A 27,348-nucleotide genomic window follows, 5' to 3' on the forward strand; every position below is an offset into this window, starting at 1 on the left:
ATCCTTCCAACATTGTTGCCCTCGCATATCTTTGTTCCCTCGCTATTTTAAAACTACCTTCCCTCTAAACTCACTCTTAAAGGATCTTCTAAGATCCATAAAATAGTACCACTATCAAGGTAAGCCCGATATGATATTGTCTTTTTGTGAATTCAGATTAATCATAAATTTAATAACCTTTATAAACTATATCAGAATTGAAGACAAGTGGTTATTTAGATTTCATATGTTTATTCAGATTAAAGTCTGAAATGATTTGTATTAAAATCTGAAAGGATTTTGATATAAGACCCCCTCAAGTTGAGACTTTACATCAATGCTGCCATCATTTGAAGTACAAGTTCATAAATTGAACTCATTGCAACATCAACAATTTGCATTTTATAATAAATTTACCTGTAGAAGGCCTTCAAGGTGTATATCTAAAAAGAAAACAAAAATATTTTTTGTGGGTCTATGTCTGTTTATGTAATTACAAATTTGCTTGACTAAATAAATTAATTTTAATTAGTATAATAATAAGCTAAGAGTGGTGAAAGCTTCCCTAAATCCCGAAGGCAAGAAATATCAAACTTCCAGAGATGAGACGTTTGGCCCTGCCCAACGTGCAAGCCAATCATGGGACGTCTGACGGGACCAAATGGTGACCTAGAAAAATAGGACCAAATTGCTGCAGAAAAAATAAAAACCTATTGTTTTATACTATCATACAGTTTTCACAGAATCACAAACTCCATTGCTGACCGCATAAAAGAAAATAAAAAATCAAAATAAATTTAAAATTGATAACTACTCCCACGGTAAACCTTTCCCATAATTGTTCGCGTGAAAACTTTCTATTCCTTCATGTTCAAACAAAAGTGCTCATCCACTCAATTTCTCTGTTAATAAGCCCGTTCGAACCTCCCTTATGCTTCCTGACAGCAATCTTTGCGATACAATCGCAATTAAAGCACGAAGGGAAAGCAACGACGAAATTGCGGCGTACAAATACATCTAGAATTCCCATCATTCGCTGCTCTCCTTTTCCTTCCAGAAACCACTTCTTCCACTCTGTCTTTCTCTACATAAACCAAAAACCCCTTCACACTTCCTATCTATCTCATAAACATAGCGCAGGAAAAAAACCCTAATCCACGTTTCAAAACCCTTGTTGTCTCTCATCAAAGTCCTCCCCCTCGACGCAATCCTTCCAAGTTCACAAGCCGATCCGCACACAATAGAGTCGAAGCCTTTGCCTTCTTTTGGTTTGCATGCAACGGTTACCAAAGGCGTCGAAGCCTTTGCCTTCTTTTGGTTTGCATGCAACCGTTACCAAAGGCCTCGTTTGTCTGTCTTCCAGCCACACACATGACCAAAAAGTTGATTTCTCCCTATTCACCTGTCCTACCCATATACTATCGAGTAATAAAACCTCCGCTCCCTACCACTCTCCCCTCGAGTGATTGAACCAAACCACCACTGCTCACACACGCACAACATAGAATGTTAGACAAATTTCAAATAAATCACAAACACAAGTGTTTTAAATGTCTAATGGTCTGTTTGAGGCAGCTAAATTTTATTTGAATGCTACTGTGCAGTTGCTGTGCAAAAGCTACTGCTGATAAGCTGACTATTTGTTTGATTTTTTGCAGTATAGAAACAGTTCTGCTGCAACAATTTCAGAACAAATGATTTTTCTGCCCATGTACTATAATGTTGTTTATAATAGAAATAATCGTGCTAGTATAATTCATACTTGAAATCAAATATCCAGTTTGAACATTGCAAAATAAAAATAGATTAAAACTTACTCGGGAGGCTAACGCAATTAAATTCTAAAAATTTTGATAGAATAAAAATTAAGATATCAACTTTTAAACTATTAAAAAAGAATAGAAATTTTGATATCAACATTTAAACTATTTTTCAAATTAAATTCTCAAAATAATAAATTAAGAATAAAATTAATCACTTTGAGGCTTAAAGCACACATATCAATACACACAAGTTAAAATCAATCGCTTAAAGCTCAAATTAAAATTCAAAGAATGAGGTCAAAGCTTTCCCAACCCCGAGAGACTGACGCGAGGCTTTACTAAACCAGGGTTGACCCAACTGAGAAAGTTGGACCGGCTAAGAAAAACAGGCAAGGGTCGGCATGCCCAATTATTTGGGTAAAGTTGTCGTCCAAGTGCTCCTAGCTATCAATTATTATAAAAATGGTCTATCCTTTATTTACGGTTCATTTCGCTAAGTTTTTGTCAAGAAAGTTGTCGGCATCCTCTCTTTACCTTGCTAGCATTGTATCTGAGGACAAGTGGTGCTCCGTTTGTATCCTACTCCGAGGTGGCGATTATTTCCTCGATTATTGCTCCCATTTCCCTCCCTTGCTTGTTATCGCTGCTCCTGCATCCTGCCTAGCCACTGCCGCAACACCTTCCATCCCTGACAGCTTGTTGTTACCGTTGTCCCAAATGCTCAAGTGCTGCCACCAATCCCCTAATCTTCCACCCAATTGTCGCCAACCTCCTCCCAAACCTTCCAGCTACCACCACCAACCCTCCAATTCCCTAGTCAGCTGTCGTCAACCTTCCCTTTTAGTTGAGTGTTTGTGCCGACATTCCAGACCAGGTAGTCGGTGGCGGTCAAGATCTGCTTCAGGCCATCCTACCCCAACAACCACCTCCAAAACCAACCCTCTACCTGCTTTCTTTCATACGCCGCACTCATTCTCACACAAGGGTGTCTTCTATGTTTGTGCAGCGAATTTTCAATTGTCAAGACTCGTCGTTTGTACTTCTTTTGAATTTCAACAATAAAAAGTTACTTTTCAATTGTTATTTGGGTTAACTTCGATATCACTTGATATCAAAGCTAGACCAACCCTAGTTATATCCTAGGATTTCCTAGCATCTACCTTACCCCCTCCACCAAAAATTTTCTTTTTTATCCTTCACCACCCCTTCCAATCCACAAATCCTAAGCATGCACCAAGAAGATAGATGCCAAAACCTACCCGAGACGAGATACAACAGTAAATCCATCAACTTCAATAGAAGCTTGTGAAGATTGATGATGGAACTCAGGGGAAAATTACCCTCGACCGTGATATGGAGAGTTGAATGTGAGAAAGAGACGAAGATCTGAGTTTCTTCTATATGAAAAACGTCAGTGACAAGGAATTCAAGCCCCGATGCTTCAAAATCAAGTATTAGAAAAGGCCGATAGAATTGACCATATATGGAGGGACACTCGGATTTTAGTATCAAAGTGGAGCTACCGGAGTTTGATTGAGGTATGGATCCAAACGACTTTATCGCTGACTGCAATCTGTTGAGCGAATATTTGCTTATAAAGAAATGCTATAAGATAAAATAGAAAAACTGGAAGTCATCAAGTTGAAGAAGAGTGTCTCCTTATGATGGGAAGACTTGCAGAGGCTTAGAAAGAGAGAAGACAATTACAATATTGCTAAGTGAGAGAAGATAAAGAGAGACATGCAGAGAAAATACCTACCCATTACAGTCAGGATATGTTTATATGACTCCACCACCTACAACAAAAGGCCTATCAGTGGAGGATTTCACTGCAGTTTGACCAGTTGCAGATGAAGTGTGAGTTTGTCGAGCCAGAAGAACATGTCATAACCCGTTATTTGAGGAACCTGAAGTCTGATATCAACAACGTTGTCCAGTTTCAGTCTTATTGGTCACTAAGAAATGTCCATACCCCAGCCCTGAAAATGGAGAGAAGGTCAAAAAAGAGTAGACAACCACCAATCAAGCAGCCACCCACTTTTGGACACACTAGAAGAGCACGCTTCAAGAGATTGAAAAAACTGCTTCAGATAGGGTCAGAGTTACCCTGAGTGAGAAGAAGTCAGAGAAGAGTAACACGCCTACTACAGTCCCCACCTGAAAATGATTTGGATACCATGAATTTGCACATATCACCTATAGCTGCTCGACGAGTCGAGTTGTACCTTTTACCGAGTAGGGCTCTGTAGCGAGTTTAGCGACGAGGACGCAGCTGAAGAATAGAAAGGTGTATATCTTCCACTGTTTAAGGACGAGATACTCGTGCTTCAGCGGGTTCTACAGATGGATGATACGAGGGATCTGCAGTGGCTTCACCAAAACATACACTACACCCGTTGCATTGTGAATGGAAAGGAATACAATCTCATCATTTATGGAGGGAGCGACACCAGTGTGGCGTCTACGCAGATGGTGAAGAAATTGAGCCGCGTGACTTGAGCATTCCCAATTGTATTCTCTGACATGACTGAAGGAGAATAGGATTGGTGTTGCCTGGAGGTGCCTAGTAGAGTTTTCGATCAGAAGCCAACTGCAGGATCAGGTGTGGTGTGACGAGGTGCCCATATATGTCTGTCACCTTTTGTTGGGGAGACCATGATAATTTGACCAAGGAATAGCACGACAAATTTAGAAACACTTACTCCATAAAGTTGGGGAAGCACATCGTCCCTCTTCCCTCCGTGAAGCTCAAGATCGCAAGTGCTCTTACTAGCAAAGCAGCGCGTCAATAGGACCAATTTATGTGATGACGGAGGATGATAGGACTGAGACACTGATTCCAGACATGTGGCAGTCACGACATAGAGCATTTTGGGACAACTAGAACAATATCTTACCGCCATGGCTACCATCATTCGGGGAGGCTCGGATTATCCTTCCACCCAACTGCCGCCAACCTCCTCCAAAACCTTCCAACATCCACCACCAACCCTCTGATTCCCCAACCAGCTGTCACAGCCATTACTTTGTCTGAGTGTTGCTACCAATAGTCCGGGCCAACAGGTCGGCGACCGTCAAGATCTATTGCAGACCATACTGCATCAACAACGCCTCCAAAACCCACCCTCTACTTGTTGTCTAGTGGTCATATGCCACCCACGTCCTCACCCTAGGGTATTTTTATGTTTATGTGATTAATTTTCTATTGTCAAGTGTCATCGTTTGTACCCCTCTTGAGTTTCAGCAATAATTTTTTTTTTCAATTTTATGTTTTTAATTTTCTATTGTCAAGTGTCAACTACGGTATCAAAGAATATATTTGATTAACACAGCTTCTATCAGCTAAGGTCGACTTAAATTTATCCCACTGGATGAACATTCACTCAAGATTTACAATGGTCCTTTGGACGACACAACTCATTGTTGCCAACAAGAATCCTTCAGTTAGGTTGAGTTGACTTCCTCTGACTAAAAAGATCGAGACCATGACGACCCAGAAAGACAAAACCATGATATCTTAATCGGATTCGTCATCACTTTTCCCACTATCCACTTTAAGCTCAACGTGATAAATTTTAAAATCTAAAACCCTAAGTTTGCTATTATTATACACTGAATATTTTGTATTCAATGACAAGCCTTAATCGAAAATGTTCTCCCATTATTAGGAGAGGTAATTAACCATAGGGTCTTGCACCTATGGAAAATCTCAAACCCCGGATAAAAAAGTCCTCATCAATGAGGGCAAAATCTGTGGGTAATGTCTCAACTACAATCCACCCTACTTTTTAAAAATTTGACCCAATATAATAAACACAAAGCTCTCTCAAAGAAAAGCACAATGAGAGTCTGGGGCCCAAATTTTCAAAGTCCACATTCATCAAAAAGTAAAGCACAACAGTCCTTAACATATCTGTGGGTAATGTCTCAACTACAATCCACCCTACTTTTTAAAAATTTGACCCAATATAATAAACACAAAGCTCTCTCAAAGAAAAGCACAATGAGAGTCTGGGGCCCAAATTTTCAAAGTCCACATTCATCAAAAAGTAAAGCACAACAGTCCTTAATCACTATAACTAGACATCTTTAAAATCAGATGCTCAAAAAAAAGAAAATATTACGAAGAAAAAGATGTCAATTATTACACACAATGCTTTAACAGTTAGCCGTTAGAGTTGCTCTTGCAAAGAAAGAATACCAAATGTTGATACCCACTAGCAGAGCCGCAGCATCGATAGAAAATAAAATGGTACACACATTTACAGGGATGTTGGACAGCAAAATTTAGGCTAGGGTTTAGCTAATACAAAAGAAAAGTTAGCTTTATGCAGAACTAACGACCCAAAATGTTTAAAAAATAAACTTAAATAGTTTCAAATATAAAAGAAAATGAATGTAAGTTTCACAAGGATCATCATCAAAAAATCATTAAATAGATATTATCCTTTTTTACCTTGCAAAGATCGATGATCACCAGTGTATAATACATTGATTTGAACGGAGATTGTGGAAGCAAGAGAAGCTGCAAGGAAAAACGAAGCGAGTAATAAAAGTATTTACCAATACCAAAGTAACATGAAGTGTTTCAATGAGCCATGCCACAAGGCAAATTCTTTATGTAGCACGTTCAAACTTACTGTCTGAACTTCTGTAAGGGAACCTTTTCCCAATATTTTATGATGTAATAGTTCAAATTTAATAAACAATAATTCATAAACAATTAGAAAATTCAAAGATATTTCTTTTTTTTTACTTTATTTCCTACAAGGAAAAGAATTTAGATTCTCAATTATGTACGGAGTCACCTTTACATCTAGAATTTTAACAGATACAAAATATGGACATAAAAGTGCAGATCACTCCTTTAAAACTCAAACAATAATAAGAATACATACAAGCAATGTATAAAAAGACTATTTTTGACCGATGCATGCAATATCAGGCCATACAAAGTATTTTATCTTTCAAATACTATCACATTGTCTACATCTCACCAAGCTTGCACTGTTATTTGATCTTATTTACATGCATCAACAATTGACAGAATGAAATGCATGCTATCCAACTAACCCAAAATAAAAAGTAGCTTAATAGGTGCCAATAAAAATAGAAAACTTCAAAAAGCTAGTAAAAATACCTGTGAAAAAATTGTTTCAGCCATCAGATACTCATAGCGAAAGGGAACAGGCAGTCCAACCAAATAAGTAGCACATTCTTTACGGCTATCTTTCCAGGAAAATGCAACAAAAAAAACAATATCAAAGTTAAAAATAAATATTCGATCTATCAAGGAAACATTTCTGCACACTAGAATGAAATATTTTATTTTTTTGTTTATCAAATGACTGTTAGGATTAGTGCACCATTAGAGAAAAAATTCAACATAGGATTATGGCTCACAAATAGAATTTCTTGTAGTCATTAAAGGCATCTGAAATTTTGAAACAAGCATTTTATTTTTTTTTGGGGGGGAAACAATTAACTATTCTCTATAGTAGTTTCCAGTTGCATTGATAGTCTTATTTCAAAAAATAGAGATGGAAAGAAATCATTGAGGGAATTTCTATATGGAAGGTCACATCGAGCAACATTTGGATTTCAGTTGAATCTAGAGTAAATATAATAAATTTAGAACAAAATGTTTTCTTATTCAGAAACAATTTTCTACTTTTGTCAGAAACTTTTTAATATAAATGCAGACATTTTAATGCCAAGAAATCCACATCTTGCAGGAATTCCTGAAAGCAATTCCCTATCACAGTATTATCATGCAATGCACATCCTAGAAATTAATACGGTAAACCGGGGTTGTAACTGCACAACACTAGATCTTGCTCATGTTAAAATTTTAAACAAATTTTAAATACAACACTCAATAGGACATGATGGAGAAATCGGGGGTAAAACAAATTCTCTTTCATGGGCTAGTTTTCTTTAACACCTTAATGAATTTAAGTTTGTCACCTATAGACATAAATCTCTTGAAAGCAGTTAAAATATAGATCAAATTACACGGGTATAGATTTTTACCTCAATCTGAAACAATTGCAATAAGCTATCGAATTCATTTTAAAGTTATTAATAATTTATGCTCAAATATTAAATATAATATGAACCCTACAAATGGATCTACAATAGTAGAAATAAATTTAATAGCTTCAAATATAACTACAAATAATACAATAAAATGGGATGAAGTAAGTTTTCCTGAGTTGTGACAGTTACAGACTACGATTAATCCTCATCTTGTAATAAATTAAGATATAGAACAAGTTTATCAAGAAACTAACAGTGATGTTCTGATAAGATTTAATCCAAGAAGATCTATTACTCCTCCACAGGTATCTTATCCCTTTTTAAATCTTTCTCAAAACGATTCTGATGAACTTTCACCACTAAAGCAAAGAATAGATAGAATCAATCTATCTTCTAATAATTTATTACACCCAAATTGGGTAGAGTACTTTTCTCCACAATCGATGGCTAGTTTTAATTTTAATAATGACTAACCTAAATAAATTAATACAACAAAAGTTAACTGACGATAATTATCAACATACATATGAATCATTTAGAAATTGGTATCGTAGTTACACTACGAAAAAGGATAGAAGAAAAATATTTGAAATTTATTTTGAGAAAAATTATAATAGATTCAATAAAGGGGAATGAATTATTTTCCTTTTTAAGATCGTTTAGTAATCAAATAACTAAATAATTAGTAAATGAAATAGATATGTTATCTAGAACAAGGAAAATAAATTTTGGAGAAATAGAATTTTTTTATCCTCCTACAATCCCTACGATCTTAGATTTGGATAATCAAAATCCAAATTTTAAATTAAATGCTTTTGGAAAAAAACTTTAGAAATTAATGTAGTTAAAGAATTTATTGAAATGCTTAAACAATAAAAATTGTACTAATACTAATATCTTCTTAATTTCAAATCATTTAATAAAAATGGAAAACAAATTAGATCAACATATTTTATTCTTAAAAATCACTAAAGAAAAAGAAATAAGTTATGAAATTATCTCTTCAGCTCATGTAATACAACCACCTCCTAATCCTAATTTCCAGTTAGGGTCATCTAGTGAGCACTTTGAACAAATAATTAGAAAGATCAAAATTACAAATATAACCACGTAAGACAAAGATGAAAAATCTTTTAATCAATCATATGATCCATTTGATGATTATGAGATGATACAGTCGGAGCACCACTCGAACCCTTGGAGATGATCACCACCTTGGACACGGGACGGCCGAAGCACATCCTCGAAGTCGGATGCAGCCCTCAAAGTCTAAGATAAAACATGATTTCAGAAATAAAAAACAGGACCTCTATCTCTAGACACATCAACTCCTAGACTTAACCCAATAAGAAAACACTAAAATAAGTAGAAGAATAAAATCAAATTTAAGATTTTAGGAAAACTATTCAAAAATAAAAAAAAAGTAGAACAAAAACAGATTTCATATTTGAGAAAAGAATTTAAAATTAGGAAGGATAATAAAAATCATATTTCAGTTTTAGAGAAAGGAATTTAAAATTAGGAAGGATAATAAAAATCATATTTCAGTTTTAGGAAAGGTTTTAAAATAGGAAAGTGTTAGGAAGGAAAATAAGAAAACAAGAAAAGAAAGGAAAGAAAGTGTTAGGAAGGAAAATAAGAAAACAAGAAAAAAAAGAAAGAAAGGAATAAATAGAGGAAAAAAAAGGAAAAGGAGGGAAAAAGGTAAAGAGTGAAGAGGAAGGAGAAGACTGGTCGGTCCTCTTTCGAGCCCCATGTCAAATACCAAAACCAAAAGACAGGTCAGCTAAATATAAACTTTATTATATTGCAATTGTAAGTATGATTACATGTATTGCATGACCATAAAAGAACGATCTCAGATAAACTATATACAACAAAATGATAAGGCATGGAAGAATCAAGAATTAAAACAAATGCTAGTTTTCACTGTAATTAGTATTTTTTAAAATTTTTCCTTGGGACAAGAGAGAGAGATGAGTGCCAAGGCACAAATTAAATGTAAAAGGAATTTGTAGCAACAACTTCCAAAGACTTTTAACAGCTAAGCTAGTTGGCACCAATATCATTTGTAAATCTTAAAGAACATCAACTAAAAAGAAGAGAGATATTTTACAAACCACCCATTAAAGAAAAGAAGAACATCAAGCAAGTATTCCTCGATAACAAACCGATCAATAGGCTGCATATCCTGCAAATATAAGCAATGCACATTACAGAGAAAGATTATGAAATATACAGTCATAGAATCATGCAGAAAAAATTCAGAAGCTGCAAACAAAAAGAAGTTGCAGGTGATATCAAACACCATCATTCTATTTCATAAGTCCTCTATTACGATCACAATCATCACTAACCTCATCCCAACAGTATTTCGCAGTGTTTAACAATCTTCCTAAATTATTCCCTGGTAAGTGCTACATGAAATGCACTCTTTTTCGCAAGGATAGTCTTACATCCTAAACATTAAATGAAGCGCACAGTAAGGTATTACCTTTTACTGTTCTCATAACCTCTTCAAGCTAGAAAACTGAAAAAAAAAAGATGAGACAACTTCTGATCATAGTTCGTGTTCATAAGGCTTGGAAGAAAAACTAAAGTTTTATAAGATTACTAACAGCACATTTTACTTGAATTGTTCATTTAATATGACAATCAACCAGTCAACAACAGAAAAGCACCAAGAGCATAAATAAAAAAGAGGACCAGTGCCAGAATAGTTAAGAGCATAAACAAAATAGATATAATAAGAAACACAATTACAATACCTCAACTTTATTGGAGGGAAATATATTTAACCTCTGCAGCCTTGTTGGATACTTGAGCTCAGCCACGTGTTTCTCCCTTTCAATAGAAATGGTAGACCGCGCTGATGAAACTGAAGATTGGTGAGGGCAGTTGACAGGCGAAAGCGTATAAGCCTTCCCAGCTACCAGCTGTGCTTCAAATTGTAGGTGTGGTCTTGGCACTGTGAGAAAAAGATTGTAGCACGTTTACTTCGGTGAAAAAGAATATGTTAATGCATAAACATTTAAATAATATGGATGTGACATTAATATAGGCATCCATGTACAAGTGTAAGGTCACCATCATCATCATAGTAACTACTAGCCAATTTAAAGATGAGTACAACATGAGAATTTAAATCTATTATTCAGAAATCCTTTTGCGCAACTTCTAGCAATATTTCTTTTGAACAACTCATTTTGATCCTTAATTCTTTCATATTGATTTTATTCACCCACCATAATAAAGTTCTTTGCCCTCCATTTTACAATGCTTACATTAACCAAGTAAATTTATGTCTACCTTCTCTTATCTCCAAAATAAATCTACAAAAAAGATCATTTGTGGTATTTTATAGGTGAAACAATTAAGTTGGAGAGAGAGACGTCCAGTTTTACACAGGAAAAGTTTTTATAAGTCCATCATATCAAGTTTTTATGTACAAATTTCTTTCGATAAGTTTACAATCTCTCTATATTTAAAAGGGTAGATAAAATAAGAGAACTATTAAGAAAGAAAAAAATAATACTTTAGATAATATACATGATAGTTGTTCACAAAAAGATTTAAGAATAATAAGTTAACTCCACGTAAAGTAAAATAGCAAGAAAGAATAGAAAATAAGAATTCCTAATGATGGCCCCAAAGAATTAAGATAAACCTAAAAATGGACGACAATGATGACCATCTTAATGTGTTTTCAGTAATCCTCTAATACAATTATTTCTCACTAACCTAATTAGTTTTACTGCTAAATTATCTTAATATCCAAAGTTCTACCACAAGTAAATTGATTCTTAATGATTTATTTATTACAGAATAATCATAAACTCTTAAAATTATGTGTAGGAAAGTGCAAATCCTCATTAGGAAAGAGTTTATTTCCTTCTCCCTAAATATATTCCACTAATAATGCTTCCTTCAATTTATATTTCCTAATTTTATGTTCTTTCCTATTTTGGAGGGATTTCTATATTGTCCGTGACATTATTATATATAGTAGTAAGAAAAAATTCATTAGACGAGCAAAATATAAAATATTTTCCTATAATTTTGCATGGCATAAGAGTAATGTTGGCGTTCATCCTCACTGTCTAAGAAAGCCACGGCTATATGTAATGCTCCAATAGAACAATTCCACTAAGCATAGCTACAGTGTCAAACATCCTTGGCCCTCCTCTGCTCCGCTCGATTCACAACAAAAAGCAAACAGTTCTTCTGTCTTCCATCACTTCCATTTGAACTAATCAACTCGTGCATATGACCATATTGCAGCTAGCCACTGAACTCCCAAACAACCAGATCGCAGATAGCAGCAGAACTCATAACTCTTCCCATGCTCTCTATATCAGCTGTCCTTATCGTTGTGTTTGAACAGTTCAAGCATTTGTTGCAAATGAGCACTCTGATTCAATTTCTGCAAGCGCCTTTCGATTTTCACAGTTTGACTCTTCCACTTTTGTTTGCTAGAGCCATGAACAATTTGGAACCTATGATCGATTTGACTTGCCCTAGCCACCATCTCAAGACTCACCGGCTTGGAAAAGGCGAGTGTTGAACGTAAAAAAACAGAGAGATGTGCACCTCCCTATAGTTCATGAGTGTTCGTCCACACAAGTAGTCGAACTAACGGAACTCCTCACGATTTCACTCATGCAGCAACTCTTTTTAATTCAGGCTTCACAATTTACTCACGAATGGCTTCAAAAACTTCTTCCACATAATTTACTACAAGATTCAAGCCCACATCTTCAATACCTATCAAAGCTGATAACTCCTCCCATCTAGTCACAAACCATAAACTACACGGCCATAATTTTCTTCAATGGTCATAGCCATGATCATGTACATTTGCGATAGATGAAATAATTAACATCTCACAGACGAAATCTCTGATCTAGAAGTGACAGACTCCGAATATCAGGCCCAAAAGACTGAAAAACACATGGTCATGTTACGATTAATAAATGCTATGACCACAGAGGTTGGAAAAAACATCTGCTCTATAGGACAACCAAAGAGATATGAGAAGTTGCATGTGATACTTACTCCAGCACTGAAAACTCCATAGAGTTATTTGAGATTTACACCATACTATATGATCTACGACAATAAAAAACTAGTGTTACTCAATATTATAAAAGTCACTTAGCTGAACTGGACATGTATGAGGCACATTTCTAGAAATGCCCTAATCACTTTGTCATGTATAGAAGAAATATTCAACAAAAAGAACTATCAAATTCCTCCTTACCTCAAATTATGGGAATTAAACCTATCCCAACCATTTGGGGACCTTTACAGAAAATCAAAAGGAAGAGAGCAGAAACAAGTTTATGATGGAAGACAATCCCACTCCACCATCAAGAAACAAGTTTATGATGGAAGACAATCCCACTCCACCATCAATCGAAGGATCAGCCTTATACACTCAAAATTCTTCCCATGATGACAACCCCAAGAAAAGATGACCATGGTAGGACCATTGTAAGAAACCTGATCAAGTGAAGAAAAATATTAGAAATTAAATGGTAAACATGCAAATTGGAAGTCGTCTCATGAAAGATATGATACGAAGAACCGTGCAAATGTTGATGTCACAACCAACAACAATTCAGAATTCAACTCATTTAACAAGGAGCAAATTGAGACACTGTAGAAAATATATAGTAATAGTTCCAGTTTTGGACAAACATCACAATCCTCTGTTGAGCAATCTACCAGTCTGCTACCACATCAATGTATCATATCACATGTTTTTAGAGTCTAAAGCAATAAATAAATACCATGGATAGTTGACTCTGAAACCTTAGATCGTATGACGATAGACAACAACATTTTCAAAATTAACTAATGTACCAGCCGCTCTACAGTTTGAATAGCTAATAGTTCATTTTCACCATCAGTAAAAATTAGATCAATTGAATTGACAAGGTATCTTCATCTCAACTATTTTCATTATGATCTAAAATTAAATCGCAACCTATTTTCAATCAGTAAACTTACTCGTGATCTAAAATAGGTGAATAAATTTTATTTTAATTGTTCTAATTTTCAAGGATCGGCTACTAGAGTTGCTACTTGTGTTCGAACTGAAGAAGGATTGACCAAATATTTTCCTAATTCTGTTGGATTACATAAATGATCATTTTTAAGCCCATATCTTTTTGTTTTAGTTATGGATGGTCTTACTAGACATTTACAGGAGGATGTACCTTGGTATATGCTTTTTGTTGATGACATTCTTCTCGTGAATAAGATGAGAGAAAAGCTCAGGAAAAACTCGAAGTATGGAGGTCAAAATTGGAGTCTAAAGGTTTCATTTGAGTAGAAATAAAATTGAATACATGGAATGTAATCTTAATTGTGGTAGCTCTAGTGCAAAAGTGTAACTTTGGGTGATCAAATTATTAAAAGGTGTGAATGATTTAGATATCTCGGGTCTGTTGTTCAAAGCGATGGTGATACAGATGGGGATGTTAATAGTAGAATTCAAGTTGGCTAGTTGAAGCGGAGGAGTGTTTCGGGTCTTTTGTGTGATAGAAAAGTATCGCTTAGACTGAAACAATTTTTTTACTAGAAGGTGGTAAGACCTGCAATGCTTTATGGCGCTAAATGTTGGCCTTTAAAAGAAAAGTATAACACTAAGTTAAGTGTTGCTATTTAAGTGTTGCCGAGATGAGAATGATTAGGTGGATGAGTGGCTTTACACATAGAGACAAAATGCAAAATGATTATATCCGTGATTAGGTTGGTGTAGATCCAGTGACAAACAAAATTAGAGAGAGACGTCTTAGATGGTTTGGTCACATTAAGCATCAACCATCTGATGATCCGATTAGAAGAGTTGATGTTCTAAATTCGACTTATGTTAAGAAAGGTGTTAAGAAAGGCAAAGAGTTAAGAAAGGCAAAGATAGACCTAGGAAGACTTTGGCTTATTGTATAAAAAATGATCTTAATTTATTAGAACTAAATAAAAATATGACACTAAACAGGATGCAATGGAGAAAATGATTTATGTAGCCGACCCCACGTAGTAAGATTAAGGTTTTTTTGTTGTTGTTGTTGTTGTTGTTGTGATAATTTTCACGTTGTGGATTCGGGGAATGTGATTGACAGAGTTGAGATGCATGGTGTCTATATGTTTAAAGAAAATAACTTCATCGGCAGCAATGTCATACGTCAAGTTATATTTCTGAGTCCAGTTCAAATTTTGTCAATGAAATTTCAGTTGAAAGTTAAGTCATATTGTATCGGTCATCCAAATTTTGTGTACATTAAAAAGATGCTTCACATTTATTTATCACTAAAAGCCTAATTTTTATGTGAAACTTGCTCGCTTGCAAAACATACCAGACATGTATAAATCGCAACACATGCATTCACATCTTTTATTTTTTTGGGTAATTCATTTGATATCTAAGGACCCTATAAGTAAACAATATAAATGGAGCAAGATGGTTTGTATCATTCATAGATGATCACACAAAAACAACATGAATTTTCCTTATGAAAGAAAAAATTGAAAGTGTCACCATCATTCCATGATCCTCACTCAATTCTGAAGCAAAATTCAAATTCTTAAAACTAATAATTCTAAAGAATAATTTAATTTCATCCTTAGTCCTTATTTTCCCATGCATGGTATTATTCAAATAAGTTCTTGTGTGGATACTCCTCAAAAAAACGGGATCGCTAAAAGAAAAAAATAGATATTTACTTGAGGTCGCTCCGTGTCATTATTTTGTTTAATCATCCGCCTAAATATTTCTTCTTTTTTTTCTTTTTTTTTTTTGAGGGTGGGGGAGTCATTCTCACAATAATATACATTATCAATAGAATGCTTAATTTACTTCTAAAATTTTAAATTCCTTGTAATGTTCTCATGAATTCCTACCCAAAAATTCGCTCTCTTTCTTCTCACTTATAATTGAAGATTTTTAATTGTTCTCCCGTTGTTCATATCCATCAACAATAACGCACCAAACTTAAAGCCAAGTTTATCAAATGCATCTCCCCCAATTACTTCTACAATAAAAATGATACAAATACTACTCTCCAATTACTAGAAAAATATACAACCCATGGATGACCCCTTCTTTGAACACTAATCTTATTTTCTCAAATATGAAATTCAAAGAGAGAAATCAAGGGAACGCCATATTTGGTATTTTTCCAAGATACTCAAATCATTTTTCCTTTAATTGAACCAAACTCCATCATAGAAATTGTCCCAATTATCCCTACTCTATCTCAACAAGAGACAAATGATCAAGAACTTCATGTCAAGGACCACAGAGCAAGTAGAGGACAAGATGCAGACCCAAAATTATCAAGAGCAAGAGCCAAATCCTCCTGATGATCACAATGGTGAAAATTCCTTAACTCATGACTCATTGCTTGGCGTGGATTGCATTTTTTAGTGCTTCGCATTCGCCTGGGACGGATGCGTGCACAAAATTGGCCTCACTTGGTTTCATGGGCTGGTCCAAATTTTTTCAGCCTCCAACGTTAGACCGCCCCTCTTAAGCCCCAATTACTTTACTTAGAACTAGTTTTAGGTATAATTATTTGAAAAACTATATATTTGCTTGCTTGATGGGCAAATAATTCTTCTCACATTTCTTACAATGTGATTGTTGTATCATTTCTCTTCTCAAGGGGTGTGTATGTAACTTCACTGGGAAACAGGTAGTAGATCCTTCTCAAATTTTGTGTCATGTCGAGCAGTCACCAATCAATAATCTTCTTGTTCTCATCCAAGGCAGTCGTCGACTACGTTCTCGGACTGTTTTCGCCCTAGGCAGTACCTATTGACATCCATACTCTACTTGCATCAACTTTGTGTTCTTGTTATCTAATCTCCCACAAAATAGTAATTACCCCTCAATTGCCTACCCAAATCCTATTCCATCTAAGTCTTTTGATCCTTCAACACCTTTTAGGAAACCGTAAATGGTATCCATTGATATTCGAGCCCTGCAAACATTTTTTTCTCTCACCCCTAAACCTAAATTCACGTAACCTAACCAAATACATTCACCAAAAATAATCCCTAATCCAAGCCATAACACTAACCCCAATATTAAACCACCATTAATATTCAATCAAAACTTTAATCGAAAGAAAGAGACACAATGCCGCCAAGTATGAAATGCAAAGGCGTGTTTAGGAGCTTATAATGGAAGACATAAAAAAATATTCTTCAATTGTAGCAAAGACTTGTCGCTTTTAAGAGGAGCAAACAAGAAGAAGTCACCCTTAGCCACAACGGTGACTCACAAGATCGAAAGAAATAAGTGAAACGCTTCCACCAAGATGTTTCCAGTGATAAAAAACCAATAACATAGTGATTTAGCATTAAGTATTAGAGAAAAGGATAGAATATTAGAACAAGGATTGCTTTGTTGGAGACAAACATTTTGGTCCGTTTAAATTTACTGTGTGGCTCTAAAAAATGGAACAAAATTTTGAACACAAAAATATTTTCCAATACAAAAAGAGTCGAATTACAATTATCAAACCATTAAGAACACTAACTTGTGGTGGGAGAACATGAAGTGTCCTTCAAATTGAAGATGGAAGAGTAAGATCATTGTATAGCCTAAGATGAAAATGGAAATAGAATGCAAATACATTTCTATGCATTACTGGAAAAATATGTTCCAAAAACTCCACCACTTGCACTAGAGATATTCATCTGTGAAAGAGTGCATAATAAGATCTTAACAATTCATGTTAAAATGTGAGTTGGCAAAATCAGAGAAGCATAAAGTTGCAACTTATCGGCCTTCATGTACAAACCATAACAATTAATAGGGGAAAACAATATCAAAAGGAGACCACTGCATCTTACATATAGAGCTCAACTCTATGATCAGACAGCCAGAGTACACACATTAGGGCACTCAAAATGGCCCCTCTCGAGGAAGAAATTAATCCAAAGTGAAGAAAAAGTACAAGTCACTAGCACTCTCAAATCCATACCAACCAAGAAATGCGTCAAGTGTCACAATTTTAAACACAAGCAATGAATCCCCCAAACTAGAGGGTGATTTGTTTCATTTAGTAGAGAGCAATAAAAGAAATTACTCACACGATGAATGAAATTAATAGTGCCAAAGGAAAAAGGGAGGACAAAAAGGATGAGTATCAGCTTCATATCGTCGGTGAAGAAATGTCAGTTGGTTCAACAAATCCCTCAAACTGAACTCACAAGAGAGCAACAGTAGCTCCGCCCTAATATCATTGATATCATCACACCATGAAGAAAAATGTGTGTAATCTTATCATAGAAGCAGGCAACCATGAGAACGTTGCCCCTACCCAAATGGTTGATAATTTGAGTCTTGCAAAACAAAAGGACACCCAATCTTATTTCATGTCTTGGTTGAAGAAATGAAATAAGATCACAATTGATAAGAGATGCCACGTGGAGTTCTCTATTGGAGAAAAATTCCAGAAGCAGGTGTGGTGTGACATGGTACTTATGGATGCATGTCACATTCTATCGATCATCCTTGGCAGTACGATGTTGCACATAACATGATGGCAACAAGAGCACATATTCCTTCACTAAGAATGAGAGTTCATCTTACTCTTACCTTTGAAAATATTTGAGGTAATAGGTGTTCATACAAAGTTTGAGAATATAGTTCCACAAGCTATCATTCTACCGGCCTCGAGAGAAACACTAAGAGGAATAGCATTTGTGGTCCTAGAGAAGTGAATATGAGGAGTTAATATAAGATACAATGCAACCCCTATTGAGAGAGTCAAGGATGCCTTAATCGATATTATATCTCTTCGATCGTCACCACTGAGAGAGATACAACAAACCATAGACTTTTTTCTAGGGTTCATTTTTCCAAACCGACTTGTCAACCTGATGTAGCTAGTCGAGTACGAGAACTTGGAGAAGCAGATTATAGATGACTAGAGGTTTGGTTCATGAGAGTACTAGCCAATGTAATGTTTAAGCTCTGGTTATGCCAATAAAGGATGGCTATTTATTCCACCAAAATAAACTTTGGAATGGTGTAAATGTTTACGACTAACTTTGGGAGAAAGTGAGGATAGATCTTGTAGAGGGTTCCCCCAAACACATCAGAAAATGACTACAATGGTGGTAGATCGATTGCAACAATTTCCAGTGAATAAGACAAACCCTCATGAACGTCGTTTACATTGTGACGCAAACGTTCAGTTCTGTTTCACGAGCTATTACAAAATTATCCGGTCTCCAATGGCTATACCGCCCCACTTGGGCCCCAATCACTTTACTTAACGCAAGTATTAGTGTTAATTATTTAGAGAACTATGTGTTTGTTTGTTTAAATTGGTTTGAGGAATTGCTTTCACAATAAATTTAAATTGGGCATAGAATTTTTCTCAAGTTTCTTACATTACGAGTGTTTTATCATTTTTCTTCTCAGGTGATGTGTTTGTAGCCTGCTTGGGAAAAGATAGATAATATTCCTTAGAGTTTGTCATGCCGAGCAGCCACCAAATAACATTCTTCATGTTCTCACCCTGGACAGTTGCCATCGACGATAACCTTGGGCTATTTTGTGCGAGGCAGCACCCATTGACGTCCACACTCCGCTTAACCTGCATCGACTGTGTGTTATTGCTGTCTTAACCCCAAAAATAGCAACTGCCACTAATTTCCTCCCAGAACCCTAATCTATCTAAGACTTATGATCCTTAAAACTATTTAGGAAACCTAGAAAGGCTCATTGCTTCTAACCATAATAGCAAAGCACCCAATAGAGTGAACTACAGCTCTAGGCATCCTGAACTTTTGAGTAGACTAATATAGACTTAGCCATCCTGCAAGGAATGGTAGCATATACAAAAATATTGTAAAATATTTTTTAATATAGCCATGATTCAATGATTAAAGGCAATCAAATGTCTGTAAATGGGATAAACAAATGTGGCATCTGCAGCATCAACAAGTGCCAAATCAAGGAAAACTTCAATCAAACACAAGTACTGAAGCTAAAACAAGAAAGTATGTCTTTGTCCTGATTCATACATGTAAAAGTTTTGCATGCACTCAATAAAGTGAAAACCTTCGTAAATGTTCACGTGCTAAAACATATGCAAATTTTAGACATACAAATTTTTTTAGAACTTGGTTGGCTCCCCTACAAGAATAAAGTTACCCCTTAAAAAAGTTTCTGCGCTAAATAAAAAAATGATAAACGTTAGAAATGTCAAGCGTTTGAGAGCTTCACCATTAAGCAATGGCTACCTGTACAATCGGTTGAGAAGAGAAAGCTTCTCATAGTCAAAAGGTCTTCATCAAAAATAAAAATGTTTTGTACACACATAAGCACACTTCAAAGGTGCAAGTTGTCAGCATCATTGAATACAGAACTTTGAACAAGGGGCATCTTCAACACGTTAAACAAATCCTATTCGTTTGAAAGCGTTAAGCAAATCCCAGCAATTCTTGCATTACCCCACTCAATCTGTCCTTTAACTATTTTTTTTTTTTTTCAATGTACAGCCACACCAGCAAAGTGACAAAATAGAAAATTTGAAACCCTGTTTTATGGTAATTCCATCAAACAGCAGTTTCAGCACAAGCAATTATGACCGCTTATAAACCTCCAACACATGTCGTTTGGAAGCCATTTGGACAGCATGCACAAACTCCAAAATGCCTGTGTTTTAATTCTCCTCCCTCCACTATTTTTAGCTATACTCATTCAATCTCATGGTCATAACACAGCAAGTTCCCTCTCTAATGATTTGCAATTCACACATTTCAAGTTGAAATCCATAAATTTCATGAGGTCCGCATGTACGCTCACAATCATCTATGCTGAAACCAAGTATTGTATCGAGTCAAACAACTAAAACAAGGAAACAGAGAGATTTCAAAAAGATAAGTTCAAAATAATTCAGCATTTTTTCATGCTTTTATGTGTATTCTGCAATGAAACCACACTTCCACACAAACAAAATATCACCCCCTCAATTTAATCAATATTGAATTCTTCTTCTTCCCACTTGTCTATTATGAATGCACGCAGATTGTCCCCAACTATCTCCCTTCACCTTGATACAATAGTTTCCTAAAAGACAGTAATAAGTTTTATTGGAAAGGAAAGTTTGTTAGTGTGATACATATAACTATTGACCCAGGAGTTAGATTTCAGTTTATATATATTGTTTTAAGTGTTTTAGTTTGTGATTTGCTTCTCTATGTTGTAGGATGGCATAATTGTAAATAAAAGAGTCAAGGCTTTATAAATAAGGGTGCTGTTTTGTGCCGGCTGAGAAAGAGTTACTGGGGGGTTTCGATCCATCCAAACCTTGCCCTACAGCTGTATCTTGGATTGGCACTTAGATGGTGTTTTCCTCAGTTTTTTTTCCACTATTTTTGTTGACATAGTAACTATCCCCCTTTGGCTGGTATCATTTTGGTATCAGAGTTAAAGTTGGTGTGTTGATTTCAGCCGGCCGACCTAAAGCATGATCTGTTCTTATGCATTTTTTCCTGTTCTTCCCTAATTTTTATTCCTATTTTCTGTCTTTTGTTGAGTTGGTTTCAGGTTTGGGTGGATTTCCCCTTGTTAGGAGAGGCCGGGAGGAGGCAACCATAGTGAGATCCAAGATCTTGCCAATATTGGTTTGCATACCATCCCAAACCCTTCTAAGCTGGTTTCCTAGTGTAGACCAGCTGCTTTTCCAAAAGTTGGGGTGGGCCTTTCCTGCCGCAAGATGTTGTCCAGTGCATTAAGGATCAAGGGCAGTCCCATTTTTTATAGTTTTCTGTCTCTACGAGAATAGCATGGGTAAATGTATCTTGAAGCCCAGTAGTAGTTGCTCGTACAATTTCTTCCTTGTTTGGGATACCTCTAGTGAGAAAAGGCGATTTTAGGACATTTAAAGTTTGGCGCCCATGTGGTGTTTAGCCATTATCTCGTTCTTCATGTTATTCACTGTTTTTCTCATTTCTTTCCACCGCTCTTGATAAAATCAACAGCCACCCCCGTTAGCCGGTATTATTGTGGTATCAGAGCATTGGGGTTCTTGCATCCAATCCATTCTAGAACCGACTAAGATCGTCATTGGACTCCTCCAGAGATTGGTTGGTGGATCAGGTTGAAGATTTCATAAGCCCAATTCAAGCAAGATTGGTTCTTGATTCTCACCTTCACATCCCTACACTGCTCTCTCTCAAATCTGCCATCAATTGATGGCTGAACCAGGACTTCTTGATTCAATCTTAAAGCAATCCAATCGTATGTCGATTGTCCTCTGGATTTCTGTTTAGACTTTCTGTTTTCTAGATTTAGGTGGCTGCAAGATCTATTTGCAATCTTGTGGTTCTGTGCGCAGGAATTTCAGAATCCGAGTTTTGCAGTTCTTTGTACAGGAATTCCAGACCAAAAGATTTCAGTCCAAGTTATCTTTCTTCTTGTTCTTACATGCGGTGTTTCCTGCATTCTTCTTAACTGTCTACAATGGAAAATCATCCAATGTCTCATCTCCTTTCTTTCCTTTACAACCTCACATCAAAACAGCAGTCAAAAGAAAATCAGGATGCCTCCAAGAAGAAACAACATACGTCCAGCCCAAGAATTAGCCATAGAAAAATTACAATGAGAAATTAATCTTTTACAAGAAAGATTGGTGATTCTTCAACAGCAGGATCCTAGAAAATGTCAAAAAGAATCCGGAAAAGAGGTCATAGGTGAGGAAGAAGAGAGTCCATTGCACCAAAAAAATTGGGCGGATCAAGAAAAAGAAATTCTTAGGTGAGGAAGAAGAGAGTCCATTGCACCAAAAAAAATGGGCGGATCAAGAAAAAGAAATTCTTGAAGGAGGTGAAAATCCATTTCATCAAGAATCCTCAAGTTTCAATGTTTTTGAAGATTGGATGTTGAAACAATTGTTGATGCCCGCGTACGGCTAGTATGACAGACAATTTTTCAGCCTCTAATCACGGATATGCTCTGCAGGGAGAAAAGTTTTCCAGAGTAAAATTTTGAATATGCAAATCATAGAAGAGCTGATGGTGAAGATTTTCATGCTGGAAGAGATTTGCAGAGCTATCAACTAGACGATATGTTGATTTTGTTTCTTTCAGCCATCAACATCAAACTAATATACATGATCATATAAATCAGGCATCATTGTTTCGACAACAGCCAAGCTTGAAAGCTCAGTCATTGCATTTTAGCCTTGATGAGACAAGTTGAATATCTTATAGCAATAACTACACCAATTAGTCATGGTTCTCAAAAAATTAAAGTCAAGTAGACTGAGATATTTCAAAATTGGAGCTAGAAACCCCTTGATCAAGTGTCGGTAGTGACGATGTTAGAAGATGCTTGAATCACTGAACTTGACCTAGGTGGGGATTAGAGAATTCCATCAGTTTCAATGTCTCAAAGTTGGTTGTTTATTATGAATCAGATTCCTAGATTGCTCAATATGAGGGAACCCTACCAACCCTGGGAGAATGAAATAGAAACTAAAGCTTTATTTTAGTTTATATGTCTTGGTTTATGTCACGACCGCCCAAGCCTTGGAATTAACGAAGATAGGAACGGACGGTCGGACGATGAAATCGATTTTCTGATATTCTATTCCTATCACTAATGATTTAATATTTAAATATTCAAAAAAGAGCTACTAAAGAAAATAAGTAAAATTAATAAGTATAAATTTGTACTTTTTAGGTTGTTGCTCTCACCTCTTATACACATTTGTTTTTCTACTCATCTTGTTCAAAAGCTTAAAACCTAGAAAAATATTGAAGCAACATAATGAATTATCTAAAGATAACCCAAGAGTAATCACATTTCTAAACTACAGTAATACAGGAAAAAAAATCAATAAACATGAGGGTCTTTCATTTCTCTATAAAAAAATCTTATAATATATTAGTTTTAATATTTTAAAATAAATATTATATAGGGTAATGCATATATCAATGACCATTTCTAAATAAAAATATTCAAATCTTCTATATGTATTTACATTATATTTACATTTATCTTATACTCTTTGCATACACACACTCATCAATGACCCTCGCAACAAAATAATACAACATTAACTGATATTTCTCGTCAGCACAGCAGTTAGTGATCTAAACATCACAAATATTTAAGGTAGAAAGGCCCTTAATTGCACCTATCTGATATTATCTCATCGGCAAAGCGGTTAGCGATGTAAATATCATGATTGTTTGGAGAGGAAAGTTCTAGTATACTCGCCCCTGCCGATATTATCTCATCGGCAAAGCAATTAGTGATCAAACCACCAAAATTGTCAGGGGTGGTAAAAAAACTCTAGGCATGCGGGAACACTAGCATCCCTTGCCTGAACCATTAGAGCGTGAACTCATTTGAACATGAATTATGTACAAACATTTATATATAAGTTATTTCATTCTTCATAACATGTATTCTTTTGAGACATCTTTATGTATATACCAATAAATATACTTATTTTGTTGTGCAACTACGGCTCCCACGCTGAATTTTTAATCTTCGGTAACTAGCAAGACGTTGCGATAACTTTTATGTGGATATTAATAACCAAAATTTACGGAGTCAACCAACAAATAGCTTCCACAAGCTTGCCTCGACTCGTCATCTTGGGAAAACAACCTGAAATTCATGCATAACTAAAGATTTCATAATATCTTGGCTCATAAGATAATTTAATTAATTATGTAACTGATTAGCTTAAATTTACCTCAAATGGCTTTCATGGCAACCTGTCATTCTTCGAAACTGTCAATTTTTTTCCCTCTTCGCCTATCATTTCAATCCTCGCTTCCCCTTCGTTGATTTTATGCTAAAATTCTTATGAAAGCTTGCAAATCAAATTTCACGCTTTTGACACAAATTCAACGCTTGCTACTACAGCTGAAAACAAAAAATGCACAAAATTGAGGCAGGAGGAATTTCTAAATCAGGCAATTTTTGTACTAACTCTTTGATTTTGTGCATTTTGTGCCGGAAACGGGGGATCGCCGGCTTGGGGATCACAAAGAAATTTTAGCCGGATAGAAAACCTACCACAACTCACCGGGGTGGTATGAAGTTCTATGTGTCGGATACATTGGTGTCTCCTGCCTGTATTATTATAGGGTGAAACTCTCCTCTGAATATGCACATACAATCATTTATATATAAGTTATTTCATTCTTCATAACATGTATTCTTTGAGACATCTTTATGTATATACTAATAAATATACTTATTTTGTTGTGCAACTACGGCTCCCACGCTGAATTTTTAATCTTCGGTAACTAGCAAGACGTTGCGATAACTTTTATGTGGATATTAATAACCAAAATTTACGGAGTCAACCAACAAATAGCTTCCACAAGCTTGCCTCGACTCGTCATCTTGGGAAAACAACCTGAAATTCATGCATAACTAAAGATTTCATAATATCTTGGCTCATAAGATATTTTAATTAATTATATAACTGATTAGCTTAAATTTACCTCAAATGGCTTTCATGGCAACTTGTCATTCTTCGAAACTGTCAATTTTTTTCCCTCTTCGCCTATCATTTCAATCCTCGCTTCCCCTTCGTTGATTTTATGCTAAAATTCTTATGAAAGCTTGCAAATCAAATTTCTCGCTTTTGACACAAATTCAACGCTTGCTACTACAGCCGAAAACAAAAAATGCACAAAATTGAGGCATAACTCAAAATAAAAATAGGAGGAAGGAATGTTAAAATTAGCATTAAAGTGAAATTCATGCCTTTATATTTCCTCATGGATCCCTGAAATGAAACTTACGGCTCTCTACGAGTCTCCAGGATTGTACGGCTCTAGTGTCGCGATCGCTGCTCTCGCGAGATCACTTCTACCAAGCAAAATCGAAACAGGGAGAACCAAATCTGGGGAGGACATAAATTTCGAAGGCTTTGGAGACCTCATTCGACCGAACCCATGATAAATATCACTTGAAAGGCAATGGCCACCGTGCATGTATGCAATATTAAGAATAGATAGGTTTAATTAAAGTTAATTAAATTTATAGCTTCCAAATTGCATATCTCCCACTAAAATCATAATAAATATATAATGATTTATATGAATTGATTGCTTGGAATCGTAGAATTATATAAAATTGTTTCAAATAAAATCTGAGGGACGTGAAATTTTGGGTATATTTTAAAGTTGCCAAAAAAAATTTAACCGATTTCTCAAAACGGTTATTACAATCTCCCCTCATAAAATTTAGTCCTAGAAATTTATGAACACCACATCAACTATTTAAATTATGAGGATGAAACATAAAGTGATTACAAAAGTTTGTTTCATGTTAAGTGATAACTAAAATATATGTAATAAACCATACATCTGATAAATCTAACATAACACCCAAAAGACAATTGATCCATCAAACTCTATACATCAGCATCACTGGCAACATACTCTTTTGGTGCCTGATGAGTTAATGAATAATCACTTGGGCAAATGTTCTACCTTGGTTGATCCTTAAGAGTCACAGTGTTGGCTTCTAATATCCTCTGCTAACCACCTACAGAAGTAGAACCTTCCCGAAAATTCCTCTGAGTTGAAACGTTTCCTAGGTTAGCATCTGATGTGGATCTTTGATCAGGCTTAAGACAGCTTCTATGATGCACATATTGTCTGCAAAAGTAACATAATTGATTGTTTTGACACATAAAATTTTATAAAATTATTTTGATTGAAATCTGAGGGGTATGAAATTTGAAGTATATTTTCAAGTTTCCCAAATTTTTACCCGATTTCTCAAAACAGTTGTTACAATTTATATGTTCTAGTTTGTTATTTGTCTCTGTTTAAGGATGGCATACTTGTAATAAGGAGGTCTACCCTTAATACATAGGGGATATTGTGTGTGGGCACAGAAAGAAGCTTAGTCATGTGTTTGTTTTCTCTTGGGAGGTATCAGTCCATCCAAACCTTGCCCTACAACTGTATCCTAGATTGGCGCCAAGATGGTATTTAGCAATTATCTTCTTTCTCATGCTATTCACTACTTTCCCCAGTTCTTTCCACTGTTCTTGTTGTAATCAGTACCTACGTATCAGCTAGTTTATATGGAATTTAAAAAGTAAACTAGTTCATAATTCAAGTTTGACATTTTCTATTGACAGATACACTAGACAACACGGTCATAATTTTAAATAACAATATGAAAATTATGAAGCCTGAAATTAAATTTGATCTCTCCATCAATGACTTCCGGATTCATTTCTTATGTGTATCTTTGTTGTTCTTCAAAACTTCTCATGCAATCTGACAATCGTCCATGAAATATCAGTAATTGATATTCTAAACATTTAAATATCAAAGAAAGCACGGTAATACACTGAAAGACTACACAATGACTCAATCATGTACAGACAAATTTTATCCAAATAAATAAAATAAATATACACAAATTATAATGCTCTGATATAATATAATAGTGACTACATATATTAGAAAGTACAGCGATTCAGATCTCATTCATAAAAGAAAGAGCTAAAGGGCGTACCACTCTCAGCTTTCCAGCCATTATGGGAAAGAG

At 35.4% G+C, this 27,348-nt stretch overlaps 1 protein-coding gene across 1 annotated transcript in view; it reads right to left on the reverse strand.

Annotated features, from left to right (window-relative positions):
• LOC110027617 (nuclear cap-binding protein subunit 1) overlaps positions 1 to 27,348 on the reverse strand; it is a gene marked incomplete at its 5' end in the record, with an annotated part of 89,997 nt that overhangs the window by 27,841 nt on the left and 34,808 nt on the right. Inside the window, 5 exon segments of the mRNA XM_020729118.1 lie at positions 6,199 to 6,267; positions 6,883 to 6,967; positions 9,902 to 9,972; positions 10,550 to 10,749; positions 27,316 to 27,346. Of these exon segments, the coding sequence (XP_020584777.1) occupies positions 6,199 to 6,267; positions 6,883 to 6,967; positions 9,902 to 9,972; positions 10,550 to 10,749; positions 27,316 to 27,346 (456 nt within the window).

Source organism: Phalaenopsis equestris, unplaced genomic scaffold (genome assembly GCF_001263595.1).
Source record: "Phalaenopsis equestris unplaced genomic scaffold, ASM126359v1 Scaffold000429, whole genome shotgun sequence".
In the NCBI taxonomy this organism is placed as follows: Eukaryota; Viridiplantae; Streptophyta; class Magnoliopsida; order Asparagales; family Orchidaceae; genus Phalaenopsis; species Phalaenopsis equestris.